The sequence below is a fragment of the Tauraco erythrolophus genome, chromosome 16, assembly GCF_009769465.1.
Source record: "Tauraco erythrolophus isolate bTauEry1 chromosome 16, bTauEry1.pri, whole genome shotgun sequence".
In the NCBI taxonomy this organism is placed as follows: Eukaryota; Metazoa; Chordata; class Aves; order Musophagiformes; family Musophagidae; genus Tauraco; species Tauraco erythrolophus.
In genome coordinates, this window is record NC_141480.1 from 20,061,316 (window position 1) to 20,077,725 (window position 16,410).

Consider the following 16,410-nt stretch of genomic DNA (forward strand, 5'->3'; position numbering starts at 1 on the left):
CTACTTCTTCTCCTTCTTCCCGGATTTCTTCTTGTTGCCTCCCGAGGCGCCGGCGCTCTTGGCGTCGCGTTTGCCGGCGGCGTTGGTGAGGGTGGCGGTGCTGCCCGGGATGTAGACGTTCTGCCGGTAGTCAGGGACGTGCTGCAGGGTGAACTGGGGGCCATAGCGGGCGCTCAGCCCCATGGTGCCCGTCCCGCCGCCCAGGGTGGAGTTGCCGTCGGCAGCTTCTGTGGGTGACGCCGGAGGATGCGGGGGGAAGAGAAGGGCAGGTCGTTAATGCCAGCCAGAGAATCATAGAATCATAGAATGGTTAGGGCTGGAAGGGACCTTCAAAGGCCATCTAGTCCAACCCCCCCTGCAAGGAACAGGGATATCTCCAACTAGATCAGGTTGCTCAGGGCCTCATCCAACCTGGCCTTGAACGTCTCCAGGGATGGAGCATCCACCACCGCTCTGGGCAACCTGTTCCAGTGTTCTACAACTCTCATGGTAAAAAATTTTTTCCTAATATCCAACCTGAATCTACCTCCCTCTATTTTAAAACCATTACCCCTTGTCCTATCAGAGAACACCCCAAGCCCCAGCAGCCCCAAAAGTTCCTCACTGGGTGTCAAACCCAAACCTCAGTGCCACCAACCTTTGCCCCCCCCACCCCTCATTACCCTTCAGCGCCATCACTCAGCACCGAAATCCCTTTTTTCCACCTTGCATCATTCACTAAAGGTTTGGGATTCGGGGCTGGAGGCTGGTCGGGGTTGGGTGACCTCTCCTCTGCCCCATGGGGCTGCCTGTCCCTCCCTGCAGAAAAACATCCCACCCCCCCCTCCGCTCCGAAAGTGGCCCGTCACAAACCTATCATCCAGCCACAACCATTAGCAATGCATTAAGGGAAATCCAATATTTTTTATTTTTTTTTCCGCTGCATTTAAAGCCCTGCCCCCGGCATTGCTCCAGCCAGGTTTATTCAGGGAGCAGAGCCCAGGACATGCAAAGGAAAAAAAAAAATCCCTCCCCTGCAGTACGGCAATCGATGCCGAAGAGCATCCGATGGTCCAGATTTAGGAGTAGGGGGAGGGGAAGGCAGATTCATTCCCACCGCGCTGCAAAGCCCCAGCATGGAGAGAGCGAGCGCAGAGGGTGGGATGCTGGGATAGTGCTGGAAGATGGAGACCAGATGGAGCCGGGGCAGGGAGGAGAAATGAGTTGGGGGGGGACGAAAGGGCATGGAGCAACACGGTTGCCATGAGCTGCTGCACGACCTGCTCCGGTGCAACCGCCGGTGCACGGCTCAGGGTGGGATCTGTGCACAACCCCGCTTGGAAACCATTTGCTGAATCCCTGCCTCTGCATCCGATACAGGGATCCCATCTCAGCCTTTTAACTCCTTCGTGGATGTGCTCTCCTGGGAGAAAGACCCAGCAAGGGCACCTGAAGAGCCCAAGGCAGAATCCAGGGCTGCTACTCCCTCCTTTCGCAGGCAGGAATAAAGAAAAACAAGGAGCAGAGCCCGTGGGCTGGTCCCCTCATGTTTTTCCTCTCTCCAGACCAGATCTGCGCCCGCCTCCGCGTTGCTTTTCCTCTCCCCTGAGCAGATGGAGGTGGCTAAGCCAGCCAGAAAGCTCAACGAAGAGCCGAGCCAAGATGGCACCAGCCCCCCTGAAATCACCGCTGTGTGCACGTTCCCCTGGCCGAGGTCGGAAACTCGAAGCGACTGCGGTTTGAGAAGCCACAGCTGCTCTGCTGGAGCAGCTGGAGGAAAACACACAGCGAGGGCGAAAACAGGCGGGATATTGTGCACCGAGGACAGGGGATGAACACAGAGAAACCTTGAGGGAAATGCCGTTTTGCTTTCCGCTGTGGAAGCATTCACCAGCAGGAAAACTGTTCTACAGTCCCCTTTAAATGACAGAATCGTAGAATGGTTTGAGTTGGAAAGGACCTTCAAGATCATCCGGTTCCAGCTCCCCTGCCATGGGCAGGGACATCTTCCCCTGGGTCAGGTTGCTCAAAGCCTCATCCAACCTGGCCTTGAACACTGCCAGGGATGGGGCAGCCACAGCTTCTCTGGGCAACCTGTTCCACTGCCTCATCACCCTCAGAGGGAAGAACTTCTTCCTTAGATCTAAGCTAAATCTCCCCTCTTTCAGTTTAAAGCCATTGCCCCTTGTCCTGTCACCATATATCCTTGTCCAAAGCCCCTCTCCAGCTTTCTTATAGCCCCTCTCCAGCTTTAGGTCCTGGAAGGCTGCTGGAAGGTGTCCCCAGAGCCTTCTCTTCTCCAGGCTGAACAGCCCCAACTCTCTCAGCCTGTCTCCATAGCAGAGGTGCTCCAGCCCTCGGATCATCTCTGTGGCCTCCTCTGGCTCTGCTCCAACAGCTCCATGTCCTTCATCTCCATCTTGTGTTGGGGGTCTCAGAGCTGAACACAGCAAATGGGTCCCAGACCTACTGGGGCTTTGAGCACCCTGGTCTGGAGGAGATGTGCATATACAGCCAGTGCTATTGATCGCTAATCCTCGCTCACCTCATCAACAACTTGTTTCATTAACAATCAACTCAACTCCACACCCGTCAGGGTGTTATGAACGGGGATGGGATGGCTGGAGATGTGCCATCAGGCCGGGCTGCAGACAGAGACTGGCTCACAGCTGGACTATGGCCTCTGGCAGTGCAGGGAGATGTTTTTCCCTGGGCTTCCCCAGCTGGATACAGCCCAGTTGAGTGTTTGGTGGGCTTGGACATCTTCTCATCTGCCCTGGATACTGCTGCCCCACTTCTCCCCTGGACCATCCCAAATGCATCAGGGCTCTGGGCAGCGAGAGGGCTGGGGGCTGCCAGCGCCATCCAGGACAACCGGTCCCCATGAACCAGTTTGCAGTCACAGCACGGCTTTCACGGGGGAGAAAAAAGACCCAACCATGAAGTTCCCAGTCTGCCAGTTGGTTGAGGGTAAGAGCAAAGGGCTGTTTCTAGGTAACATGGACATTAAGGCTGAAAAGAAGAGAGAACAGGGACAATAGAGGTTTATAAACGGGCACCGAGCCGCTCTTGCCAAGCAGGACACTTCAGCGCTTGTTGCTGGAAAGGTCACGCTCAGCCTTTCCCTGGCTTCCAGCCGTTATCCAAACGGTCCTCAGGAGACAAAGAGAATTTTGGAATTCGGCAAAAATAACCAGCTAGTGGCTCCGTCGCCTTCGGAAGCCGAGGGGAGGAGAGGCCGGAGGCTGCCCCGGAGCACGTGCTGCTGCAGCTGCTGGTGGGGCTTTCAGGAGAACCCAATATAGCACGTCTGGCCCTGCCTGTGGGCAGCCGAGCTGGGGAGAAGGACCTCCTGAGGCTGCCTTCCTGTCTGCTCTCCCACCATCTCCCAGCACCCCTATCAATTCTCACTGGAGAATTTTAAGGACAGAGTGGCTCCTCCGCCTGCCTTTAGCGTCTGATGCCCCGGAGCATCTGTGCTCTTTGCTCTGCCCTAGCAGCTGCCTCTGCCCCTTCAGATGCCTCAAAACAGCCACTTTTCCTGTTGTTCCTGGCTCCAAGGGAGGCAGATCCAGAGGAAGGGAGCCAAAAGCCGTAGAGCAGGGTCACAGCCCTGGGGGGGAACCAGCTCCCCAGGCACCATGGCTTGGGAGGGTGATTTAGCCATTGGGCAACTAATTTAATTCCCAGAGTGACTGGATCGGTGGAGGCTTGGCGTGGCAAGGCCAGCTCTACCTCTTGTAAGCCTTGGCACAGGGTCGGGATGCAGGCAGGGCATCACCGTCCCCTTCCCGGGGGGCATCCTGAGAATGAATGGCAGAGTGGCATCACAGGAATTTCTGCTTCCCAGGTAGTCTCTGCTTGGCACTGACTCAAACATGGGCTTGACACGGTGCTGTGCAAGTCAGCATCGACCACCCTGTGCAGGAGCAGCTTATGCTCGGGGAGCGGGTGAGCCAAGGGCACACGGTGCCATCACTTGTGTCACTGTGTCCCACCTGCCACCTCGGAGCTCAAACAGAGCCCAGCAGGTGACAGTAAGAGATAAGGATCATTTAAGCAGCCAGGAAACAAGGATGGGCAGCACAAAGCTTAATGGGTAATTAGCGCTGTCCCTAACCAAAGCCTGCGCCAATCAACACTATTAGTTTAATAAGCGAGAGTAGGAAAGGGGGGGACAGAGAGCAAGGGAGCCATGAAAACACAGGGCTGGTGCAAAAAGCTTGGGCTGTGTCTCCATCCATCCATCCATCCATCCATCCATCCATCCATCCATCCATCCATCCCAGCAAGGACTGGCACAGGCAAGAAAAGGCTGGAGCGGAGGGCGCCATCCCCTCCCTGGGGCTGCAGCAGGGAAAGCCTTTATCCAGCGAACGGATCTGATTTAAATTAAACCCCCGGCGTGCTCTGAAGCCGTGGGAGAGGTTGGGACTGTTTGGGACTTGTGGATTGGGGGAGATTTGCTGCAATAGGGCCTGGGGCTACATGGAAAGGGACCCCTGCTCGGCGCTCAGGTCCTGGGGACTGCTGGGGTGGCGGTCAGAAAAACAGCTTTATTTATGAGCAAGGAATGCGGATCCGGAGGCCCCGGCTGATGATAACCACATGCAAGCCCAGAGTCTATTTTTCCATGGTCGTTTTTCAGAGCAGAGCCACATTTTGGCATTCTTTCTTGCCCTCGAGTGTAAACAACTCCCTTGCCCAAGACCTTTGTCCCCTTCCCCGGCCGCGGCAGCTGGGTCTTCAGGCTGCCCGGTGTCTGCGGAGCAGCAAAGTTCAGCTGCAGCAGCTTTCCAAGAAAGCAACACCAAAGCCGGCCCTCCTCCTCCCCCACATTCCTTCTCTCCCACCAGCTCATAAGAAACATCCTAAGCATTTCACACGGGGTTTTATGGCCGCGCTGTCACTGCTATTTTTAAATCAAGGGAGGGGGAAAAAACTTGGAGGTATTTATAAATAAAAGCTGTATGAAAACCAGCCTCTTCATCCCGAGCGCGGCGCAGAGCGATAATTGCCCTTCTTTTAGTCGTGGAGACGGCGAGTGCGTGGGAACAGTCCTCCCTGCCCACCGCTTCCACGCGGCACAGCCAAGAACCAGAACCAACCCCAACCGACCCCCAAACCAAACCCTCAGCCATTACAACCACAAAGAGCCAGCAATGGCCGGCACGGCAAACTGTGGTGAGCCCACGGCTCACGGAGGGACTTGGTGTGAGCGGGGGACACATGCTGGCATCTCTGGACATGAGACTCGTTAGGGATACTGAGTCAGGTCTTTATTGTGTGTTCCTGGCCCAACTACAAGCAAATCATAGAATCATGGAATGGTTTGGGTTGGAAGGGACCTTCAAGATCATCCAGTTCCAACCCCCCTGCCATGGGCAGGGACACCCTCCACTACACCAGGTTGCTCAAAGCCTCATCCAACCTGGCCTTGAACACTTCCAGGGATGGGGCAGCCCCAACTTCTCTGGGCTCCCACCTCCTCGCTTAAATCAAATTGTAACACAGTAGATGTTTCATTTACTGTCACCTTCTGGAACCAAGTAGCTTATAACACACCTCAAGACCAGCTCTTTCATGTAACACAACCCCATCACGAGTCAGGCAACATTCTGTCCAGTACGTAGATAATATAGTTTGGATGGAAGAGTCACCCCTGCCCACAGCACGTCTGATGCTGATGGTTATCTGGTATCTCCTCTGCCTGAATCCTTCCCAGCCCCTCTCCTCTGCAGGGTAACACTGACAGTGGTGCTTTTCCACTGACAACTGCTGAAGAAGGACTTCTGAAGCCATCCCAGCCAACCCAGATACTAAGTCCCACCAGCATCTCATCTAACAGCATGCATCCGAGATGTCCGCGCCACAGTTTTCCCACACGCGATGGAGACCAACCGTTTGCTGAAGCCAGGATCATGGCTTGGAGCATCTCTGTGTCAAACTGGTTGTTCGGCCAGGCTCCACCTTCCTCTCCATTCTGGGAGCTACGGGAGAAGAAAAAAAACCAGCAAGTTACTGCAGCTCGGTACGGAGGAGTGGGCATGTCAGAGAGCATGAGAAGCCAAGGCTGCAGGCTTGTCCACTTTAAATCCTTCTATTAAATAACTCTCCAGAGTCAAAACACTTTCAGAGGTCTCCATCCCTCCCCAGGCTTTTGAAGAATAAAGCACCAATACCAAAGGCACTTGAGGACTCAGCGGTGCTTCCAGCACCACCCACCTAAATCCTGCTGCCTTCAGAGACAACCAGCACCTCAAAATCCCCCTAAGTGCCTTCCCACCAATGTAATATCACAAAAAAAATGCTGGTCCTGAAGTCCCAGAGCTGCATGCCCCCTCGTACACCCATGTGCCCTGTTCCTTTTGCAGGCCATGTGAGTGGATGCCCCTGTCAGGGGCAATAGTTCAGGCTACAACTCCGGTCTGCAGCTCCGTTCCTGAGACCAGGGGTGAGAAAACTCCGCGCTGCGATGGGATTTGGGATTAGCATGGAGGCAGCTGCTCCATTGATGAGTCCAGGAGCAGCCGCTGGCTCTGCAGAGCTGGTAGCAAACAGTCCTGGAGAAGCTGGAGCAATGGGGAGAGCAGAGAAGGGAGGTGGGTGCCCACCTTGGTTCCCCAGGGCTGGTTGATGCAGGGGATAGCTGAGCACCACAGATCCGCCTGGGAAACCTCTGGGAATGCTACCAGGCTTTGATCAAGGAGGGTTTGTGACCGCGGTTACAATCAGCAGTCTGTGTGCAGTCTAACAAGCCCCGCATTCACGTTTGCCAGGTGCCAGCTGTGCTCGGCCACTGCTCACTTCCCCTCCGGAAGGGTCAGGGCTGTGCTCCCAGAACCCTCCCAAAACATCACTGCTTCCAGCAGAGACACCTGAACATCCCACCAGCTCCCTGGGTCCTCCTCTGCTCTCACCCTGAATGACCAGATCATTCAGCCTCTGCCCCTCAGCTCTGCACTGGTTTGCCTGGGACAAGGGCTGCTTTTGTGACTGGGAGATCTCCAGAAGTGAGATGGAGGAGTTCGAAAGCCCTTTCCCTTGGACAGAGCTGAGCCCGTTTCCCAGGAAAGTGCTCTAAACCCCAGGCTGCAAGGCACAGAGGTGGCTTCTTCCACCTTGCACCCAGGGGCTGCCAGACCCCCAAGCCCTGCTCAGCCTCCAAAGCCCCGCTCAGACACGCTCAAGCAGCCAACATCTCCCCCAGCTCTGGGGTCTCCCGCCAGCAGCTCCGTGCTTGACCACTCAGCACCCTGCACGCTACAAATGCCAGCGCAGGCACCGTCAGTGCCAACTCAGTGCCACGTGCTGGGTGGCGGATGGGCTCTTCATGACTATGCTGAGCATCCCACCACCCGAGTGTCCCCGATGGCTGCACCCACTGCAGCCCTCACATGCAGGACGGGCTCAATACGGCCACGTCAGAACTGGGACAGACTCATAGGCACGTCCTTGAAGGTTTTATCTGCCAGGGTGGCCTTGTAGCACGGGCAGTTCTCATTCTAGGTCCCTGCCCCAGCTGCATCAAAGCTCTGCAAGGAGGGAAGCCCTGAGTGTACAAGAACTTAAAACTGCCGATACATGGGATGGAGCAGAGCATCCGTGAGCTCCAATATGGCCCCACACAGCCCTGCTCGGTCACACGGCTGGTATGGCCTCGGTGAGGGGTGTATATGGGCAAACTCCCTTAGAAACACAAGATCTGGGTGCAACGACGCACGCATGGGTGCTCCCAGATAATCTACTGAAAAACTGGTCTTAAGCAACTTGCCCAATGACAGGCAGGATCTGTGCCAGGACCACACAACCATCCATGCCCGATCCATCCCCCGGCAGGTGCCGGGCACCGCTCTCACACCAGTGTATCTATGCAGGATACCAACAACCACTAATGCAGCAGAACCTGCCCCAGTAGCCACCGCTTCTGAAATACCGGCCGCCTGCTGCAACCCAGGGCACCCCAAAAACTATTTACACCCATCCTCTGCGACGTGCGTGGTGGCACGGTCTCAAGGTGACCAGGGGCGAAGCTCGCCCACCTCACACATTGATCTCAGCGCTCGCGTGATGGTTGCCCGGTGTCGTGCCAGTGAGCAGGGCACAGGCAGCCCAGGCAGCGGGGACAAGGTGGGGACAGCCCTGGGGCTGCAGTGACCTGTTAACGTCACGAGCAGGGCTGGGAATAGAGCCCCAAGCTAGATCCAATAAAGGACTTAACGAACCTAAACCCCATGGCAAACCACAACCCATTTAGCCACCAGCTAACTCCAGCAGCTCCTGCCCCACCAGTGTTGTGTCCCCCCCGCTGGCAGCTGAGGTCCCCAGGTTTTTTAGGGCTGCAGGAAAACTGCCTAGAAACACCCTCGGTGCCACCCGGCCGCTGCTCCTGGCTCCAAGGGCTGCCCCAGCACAATGCTGGGATCCAGGGATGGGGAAAGGGAATGCACAAGGAAGTGCCAAATCCATTATTATCATTTTTTTTTAAATTCTAATATTCCAGTGGTTCAACCTCTGTTTTGAAATGGGAGGCCCAGGTTCAACGCCCTCTTCAACACAGCAGTGCCGGCATCACATTTTCCACCTTCTGAAAGACTCTTTCCTCCTCTCCCACCTCTCCTTGAGCAACAGGCTGCACTGGGCAGAAGCTCCTCCTGCCTCCTGTCAAAGCCATGACTCCGTGCCCCGGGACAGCGGGAATGCACGGAAGGACGTTGTGTGAGGGAATTCACCCAGGAGGTAGCCCTAGGACCCCCACCCTCTCCAAGATCTCTAACCAGATGGTCTTCACTCTCCTCCCTAGTGACCCTTGGCCCCATGGCTGCATGTAGGCACAGAAGGGAGAGCTGGGCACCACCAAGGACGAGACTTGCCCAGGGCTGGGTTGGAAAGTGGGGGAAGAAGGGCCATGGTTAGTCCTTGGGAGGAGGCTCAAGGACACAGCTCAACCCCTACAGTGCACAGCACAAGAAGAGCAGCCGTATCAAGAACCACGTGGATCTTGTTCAGGTTGTCCTGACCTCATGTTTCAGAGGTGTGGGCTCCCCAGGGAAGGGTGACCCTGCATCACCAGTGAGCAGAGAGAGGTTCATCCCTGGAGGACGGGAGATGGGCAGTGGTTGAGACCCTTTTCCTTTCTTCTGGTCTTTGAAAGGGAGTCAACACATCTGAACTCAACATGTTGGACCTCACTGGCCCCTGCATTATGGTTAGACCCCAGTGTCCAAGGGACAGCTAAAGTCCTGCGCCCCGTGGGATCACAAAATCACAGAGTGATTCAGCTAGAGAGTCACATGAAGCACCCAGCCTAACGAAGGTGGGAAGGTCTCTGGCCCAACACCCCACTCAAAACAGGGCCAAGCTTTCAGCTGGATCCAACCTTCTAGTAGATGCTCAGGGCTCTGAACGGCCGCGTTTTGAGTATGAGGTTTCTCCACCTCTCCGGCCTCCTGTTCTAGTGTTTGACTACCCTTGGGTGAAAAATGGTATCCTAACATCTACTCCAAATTTGTCTTCTTGCAACAAGTGCCCATTGATCCTTGTTCTTTCACTGTGCATCTCCAAAGACAGCGATGAGACCCTTCTCCCAGCTCTCAGCCTCCCCTCCCCTGCCACAGAGTCCAGACCGCGATTATTTCGGTGGCTCCTATATATATGGCCACATCTTTGCTGCAGTGGAGAGTCCAAAACTGGGCATGGTCCTCCAGGTGTGGCCCCATGAGCACCAAATTGAGGGCAACCATCTCTTCTCTTGACCTGCTGGCTACAATCTTACCAGTAAAAACCAGTATAGAGTGGGTCTATACCCACCACAGCAAGGGTGAGCTGGTGACTCACGTTCAACCTAATGGCCCCCTCGTCCTTTCCTGCAAACTCGTACCCAGTGTTCCTAAATTTTGCATAAACAGCCCCAAAGCTGTGTGCCTGCCCCTCCATGACGCCAGGCAGCAAAGCTATTTTAGAAACGCCTTAGGGTTGCAAAAAAAGGGTATCGAGCTCACTTTTCCGAGCAGGAAATTCAAGTGCCTCAATTACTCGCAGTGCAATCATCCAGAATTCAGAGGCACAAAAAAAAAAACCCAAACCACCACCAAAAAACAAGTGCTGTAATCTAAAAACACCCAAAAATAACTTCTCGGGTTGGGAAAAGGCACACAGCTGACGGCCACATCTGGCCGTCTGCCACGGCCATAGGATGGAGTTGTGAATCAGAGCTGTGAATCACTGACCCAACAGCGAGCAGCCCGGGGTGGGCACACCTCGGACACCCCCCCTGGCAGCACTGCTCCCCGCTTGGCCTCAGCCTCCGGCGCTGGAGGAGGGCTGGTTCCTATGGAAATGACTCCAAGGACTCGTTGTTTTTTAATCCAAATGCCGTTGACTCAATAGGTTGTTTTTTTTCTAAAAACCCATCCCCCATAGGATAGATTTATTTTTTCTTTCCCTGTTCAATTCTACTCCACACTTCAAAGCTCAGCAAAGAGCTGGCTTGCATTTTCCGGAACGCTTCCAGCGTAGCTAAGACTGGAATGAAAGAAACAAACTCCTGTTCGAGACAAGCCCAGGGATGCAGTGGCTTAGGGTTCTCTGGGAACAGTGGACACGGAGCCCAGGATGGGGACTGTGCCAGGCAGGTACAGCCAGTGCACGACCCGTAGATGCCTTCATTAAACCTGGCTACATGGAAATCAGGGAATGCCAAAAAAAAAAAAAAAAAAAAAAAAAAAGGCTTGTCCTCCAACCCCACTTGCCCACCGCCCCATTACTGACAGCTTCCACCAGCACCCACTCCAGCAGCGTAGGGTGGACCCTGGTGCTTCTCTGACCAGCTATTTTGTGGCACACCCCCAGCCACCACGTCCCTTTTTAATTTCCACTCCCGAGCACAGAATTATTCATTTCCTTGCAGGGTTGCTATGGAGCTCGTCACTATGGCAGCCGGAGGCCTTGCAAACATTTATTTGCACGACTGCCTGGTGGATTCCTGAAAAATTGGTTTGCCTCGCTCTGCAGCTGGAAACACGAACCGCAGCAGCACCACAACAAACTGAAGATGTTGATTTGTGCCAGAGTGGTGCCATCAGAGCCACAGGGATGAGACCCCAGCACCCTGGGGGTGCCTGGCAGGGCTGAGGGCACCGCTCAGCCTGAGGATTTTCCTTTTCCCGGGAAACCCTCAGCATCCTCCCTCCTCTCTCATTTAGGGCTTTCTGGCTCCTACAGCAGTAGCTCCAGACCCAGCCAGCACCACTCCCACCCCGCGGCCCTGGCTGCTCCCAGGCGTCCCCGCTCCAGGGAGGAGGAGATGGTTGGGGTTCATTTCCCCTTCCAACCTTTTCCCCACTTCGATCCTATTTTCTCCCTCTCCTGCATGTTTCCAGGCTGGCAAAATGACAAGCAAAAAGGAACAAATCAGTCCCTGTGGGTGCTGAGCCTCTGCCACGCTCAAGGCACGCTGGAGACGCATCCCCCACGGCTGGGGATGCAGCCCCAGGGCCAGCAGCCCTCTGTCCCACCACCACCCCCCCCTCCCCCAAAAAAATAATGGAACCAGCTCCAAAAATGCCACAATTTCCTGCCTTCTCCATTCCATAGCAGAGGATGCTGCCGGCCCTTCCCCCCGCTCCACACATTCCCTGCCGCTTCCGTAATGCAATTACAAGGGCTGGAGAGGGTCTGGATGAGGTCCAGCTTTCAGATCATGACTTTGCAAAGATGGGATGGAAAAATAGGAGCAGGCAAGCGGAGTTTGGCGAGGGGGAAGATTTGCAGCCTCCCAAAGCACCGGTGAGTCGTGCAGAAGTACAGCCTGGGCGGAGAATGGATGGAGAGCAGCCCTGAGGAGAAGGACTTGGGAGTGTTGGTTGAGAAACTCAACAGGAGCTGGCAACGTGTGCTGGCAGCCCAGAAAGCCAACCGTGTCCTGGGCTGCATCCAGAGCAGCGTGGGCAGCAGGTCAAGGGAGGGGATTCTGCCCCTCTGCTCTGCTCTCCTGAGACCCCACCTGCAGTGCTGCGTACAGCTCTGGGGTCCCCAATACAAGAAGGACATGGAGCTGTTGGAGCGGGTCCAGAAGAGGCCACGAAGATGATCCAAGGGCTGGAGCACCTCTGCTATGGAGACAGGCTGAGAGAGTTGGGGTTGTTCAGCCAGGAGAAGAGAAGGCTCCGGGGAGACCTTCCAGCAGCCTTCTAGTACCTAAAGGGGCTACAAGAAAGCTGGAGAGGGGCTTTGGACAAGGGTGTGTAGTGACAGGACACGGGGCAATGGCTTTAAACTGAAAGAGGGGAGATTTCAATGAGATCTAAGGAAGAAATTCTTCCCTCTGAGAGTCGTGAGGCACTGGACCAGGTTGCTCAGAGAAGTCGTGAATGCCCCATCCCTGGCAGTGTTCAAGGCCAGGTTGGATGGGGCTTTGAGCAACCTGGTGTAGTGGAGGGTGTCCCTGCCCACGGCAGGGGGGCTGGAACTAGATGATCTTAAAGGTCCCTTCCAACCCAAATCATTCTGTGATTCTGTGACTTCCAGCCAGTGGAGCGGCTGGGATGCAACAAAAGGCCACCATGGCTCTAAAATGGGGTCCAGGGACAGTGTGTGTGTGTCCCACCTCCCAGGGACTCCTCCAGCCCACCTAGACGAGACGGAGTTGAGACCAGTATTATTTCACCCGCCCCATCCTGCTGCCACCCCAAAACATGCCGGGAAGGATATTTTGAGAAATTCTTTGGAAAGGTTATTGTGCCTGTTTGTCGGAGCCGTGCGCCTCTGCAGCCAGCCGTGGCACGCGCTCAGCTGCGCAGGAAGCAGATGGAGAGAGAAAAATTAAACTACTACACGTAGCACCTGCTAAAGTACCTAAAATAGCCTTTCTATACATAACATCATGATGACGAAACGCGTGATATTCTGGGGGATATCTGGGGGATATTCTCATTTCCAGAATGAGAAACACGTCCCATCCGTAGGATATTTCCCTTTCTCCATAAAAGGCTCTCCCTTTTGTCCCACCTGGCAGGAGTCGGATGGCTTAGACTTGAAAGGCCGTGACAAATGCAGATAATGGGATTATTGGCCCAGGACGGTCAATAAGAGAAGGAAACGTTCAGCTGGACAGGGCTATGTGAGCTAGAAAGAAGTCCAAATACTGAATTTGATGAAATTTGGGCTCTTAATAGCCAAAATCATAGAATTATAGAATGGTTTGGGTTGGAAGGGACCTCAAAGATCATCTAGTTCCAAGCCCCCTGCCATGGGCAGGGAAATCCTCCACTACACCAGGTTGCCCAAAGCCCCATCCAGCCTGGCCTTGGACACTTCCAGGGATGCGGCAGCCACAGCTTCTCTGGGCAACCTGTGCCAGTGCCTCACCACCCTCAGTGTAAAGAATTTCTTTCTTATATCTAACCTAAATCTCCCCTCTTTCAGTTTAAAGCCATTGCCCCTTGTCCTATCACTACACACCCTTGTAAAAAGTCCCTCTCCAGCTTTCCTGTAGGCCCCCTTTAGGTACTGGAAGGCTGCTATAAGATCACCCCGGAGCCTTCTCTTCTCCAGGCTGAACAGCCCCAACTCTCTCAGCCTGTCTCCATAGCAGAGGTGCTCCAGCCCTCGGATCATCTTCGTGGCCTCCTCTGGACCCATTCCAGTAGCTCCATGTCCTTCTTGTGTTGGGGACTCGAGGAGTCACCCCAAAATGGTGAACCCTGCAAGCCGGAGTGCTCACAGGTGTCATGCACGGCATGGGGGACCAGCTCTATGGTCTCCTGGCTGTAGAAAGGGAGGTGGGATGGGACCAGGACACATCACTACAATATCTTCAGCTTCCATTGCCAGGATCAGCTCAGCCCCAGAGGGAAGGGGGAAGGAGAGCAGTTATCCAGGGACAACACCTGCTCCCAAGCATCAAAACAGCTCCTGCCTGTCCCAGTGCCCCAAATCTGCTCCAAAATCCCACCATGGGGCTGCAGCCCACGCTCAGAGCAAAGCCAGGCTCTCAGCAGCTCCGTAACGCTTTAAAGCAGCATTTTCTCTGCTGTGGTTGATAGGAAACCACAGTCTCACCTAAAGATCTGAGCCTCTGAGTGGTCTTCCACCTTCCCTGTTTCAAGACCCACCAGAGCAACACCAAACCCGGCAGATGCAACTGTCTGTCCCTTGCTGGGCTGCCGTGGTTCCCTCCAAGGTGTTGGCTGGGCAAAAGACCCGCAAACGGGCTGGAGGCTGGCATGGGCTGCATCATTGGGCATGAAAAAACACCTCAAATATGCCTCAAAAAGGCAACTTCTCCCCCAGGCTCCCCAGGACCTGGCACAAGCCGGTGATTTGAGCTCTGAAGCCCCAAAGACTTTGCTGGGGAGGAAACCGGTTCCCTTCAGAGCAGAACCCCTTTACTGGCACAACTCCTCCTGCACTTCGGGGTCCACAGCCCACATTAAAGTGCAGCAGCTCTCCATCTTCGGCGATGGCTGTGTCCCTTAGGTTATGGCTGTTGCTGCAAAGCGATGGCCCCAGAGACATTTCCAGAGGGTGCTGTGATTTTTCAGGCTGCCGGGCTCCGCTCACACAGGAGGAATCGGTCAATACTCCAACATCTGCACAGGCAGAAGAACCCAAACCAGCCAAAGGCAGCAGTAATTTTGGCCCAAAGACTGCTACTCTGCTTTTGATTCACCTGCAAAACACGTGGAACCTCGCCTGGCAAAGCGAAATACCCCTGTTGGCTTCAACCCTTGAGTGCATTTGGGGTGGAAACCTGAGGATTGCAATGATTACCTAAAGTTCCCAGCATGGCAGTTCTTTCTGCTGCTCCCCTTGCCTCTGTCATGAAGAGTTGAGGGTGGGAAGCCTGCACCAGCCCGGAGGTGCCAGCAGTGCTCCCAGGGCTCCTGGCCTTCCCTGAGCCACAGTGACACCAGCTGCGGTGCACGTCCCACCAGCCACATGTTCTCCAAGTGACACTGTCCTGACGACTGTCTCCTTTTCCCTTTTTCAGCCTGTTTGCCCCACACTGCCCATCCTCCCATTCAATTCCCCCTGCTTCCAGAAGCTGTTGAGTGGTTTCAACCAGCCCCAATGGCCAGGTGGAAGTTTCTGATCATGGAATCACGGAACGGTTTGGGTTAGAATGGACTTCAAAGATCATCTAGTTCCAATTCCCCTGCCATGGGCAGGGACACCTTCCACTAGACCAGGTTGCTCAAAGCCTGTTATCAACATATACAATATATTTATGTATAAATATAGATATATTTATACACAAACTTGCAACATACATTCCTAGGGGGTTACAACACCCACAGACAACCCTGTGGCTGCTGGGTTAGCAAGTATTTTGTTTTAGGAAGGACGGGCTAAAGCCTGCATCTGTGGCCAGTTGTCTTTTTGCTGCATATCTGTCCCTGTCCTGCGTAAGCCCACGAACATCCACGTCTCCCTCTGCCTGTGTCCTCCGGCCCAGCTGCTGCGTGCTCTGGGATGGCCCACCCAGATACGTACATACGGTGTCCGCTTGGTGGGAGCATGTCATAGAATCATAGAATGGTTTGGGTTGAAAGGGACCTTCAAGATCATCTAGTTCCAATCCCCCTGCCATGGGCAGGGACATCTTCCCCTGGGTCAGGTTGCCCAAAGCCTCATCCATTGTGGCCTTGAACACTTCCAGGGATGGGGCAGCCCCAACTTCTCTGGGCAACCTGTGCCAGTGCCTCACCACCCTCAGAGTGAAGAATTTCTTCCTTATCTCTGATCAAAATCTCCCCTCTTCCAGTTTAAAGTCATTTGTCCCTTGTCCTGTCACTACACACCCTTGTCCAAAGTCCCTCTCCAGCTTTCTTGTAGCCCCTTTAGGTACTGGAAGGCTGCTAGAAGATCTCCCCAGAGCCTTCTCTTCTCCAGGCTCAACAACTTCAATTCTCTCAGCCTGTCTTCATAGCAGAGGTGCCCCAGCCCTCGGATCATCTTTGTGGCCTCCTCTAGGACCCGCTCCAACAGCTCCATGTCCTTCTGATGCTGAGGATCCCAGAGCTGAAGGCAGCACTGCAGGGGGGTCTCACGAGAGCAGAGCAAGGGGGCAGAATCCCCTCCCTCGATCTCCTGGCCACACTTCTTCTGATGCAGCCCAGGACATGGTTGGCTTTCTGGGCTGCCAGCGCATATTGCTGGCTCATGTTGAGCTTCTCATCAACCAACACCCCCAGGTCCCTCTCCTCAGGGCTGCCCTCAATCCATTCTCCACCCAGCCTGTATGTGCTGGTACACTGGGGTGCTGCTGTCACGTCGGACCTCCTGACCACCCCAAACACACATCAGAAACCTCCCGAGCTGCAGCCACCCTGTAACAGTACCTGCACACTCTGAAACCCAAAAACACACCTGAGAGCACTTAAGGACTACTCTTGGGACACCTTTTTTCCCCTCCCCATCCCACCACGC

The 16,410-nt window shown here is 54.7% G+C and overlaps 1 protein-coding gene across 1 annotated transcript in view; it reads right to left on the minus strand.

Moving 5' to 3' along the window:
* The window catches only part of LOC104384544 (protocadherin gamma-C5-like), a 25,265-nt gene continuing 8,855 nt past the window's right edge, over nucleotides 1-16,410 (minus strand). Inside the window, exons 3-4 of the mRNA XM_086621841.1 lie at nucleotides 5,881-5,969; nucleotides 1-227 (exon numbers count right to left, since the gene is read on the minus strand). Coding sequence (XP_086477967.1) covers nucleotides 1-227; nucleotides 5,881-5,969 — 316 coding nt within the window. The remainder of the gene's footprint in view (nucleotides 228-5,880; nucleotides 5,970-16,410) is intronic.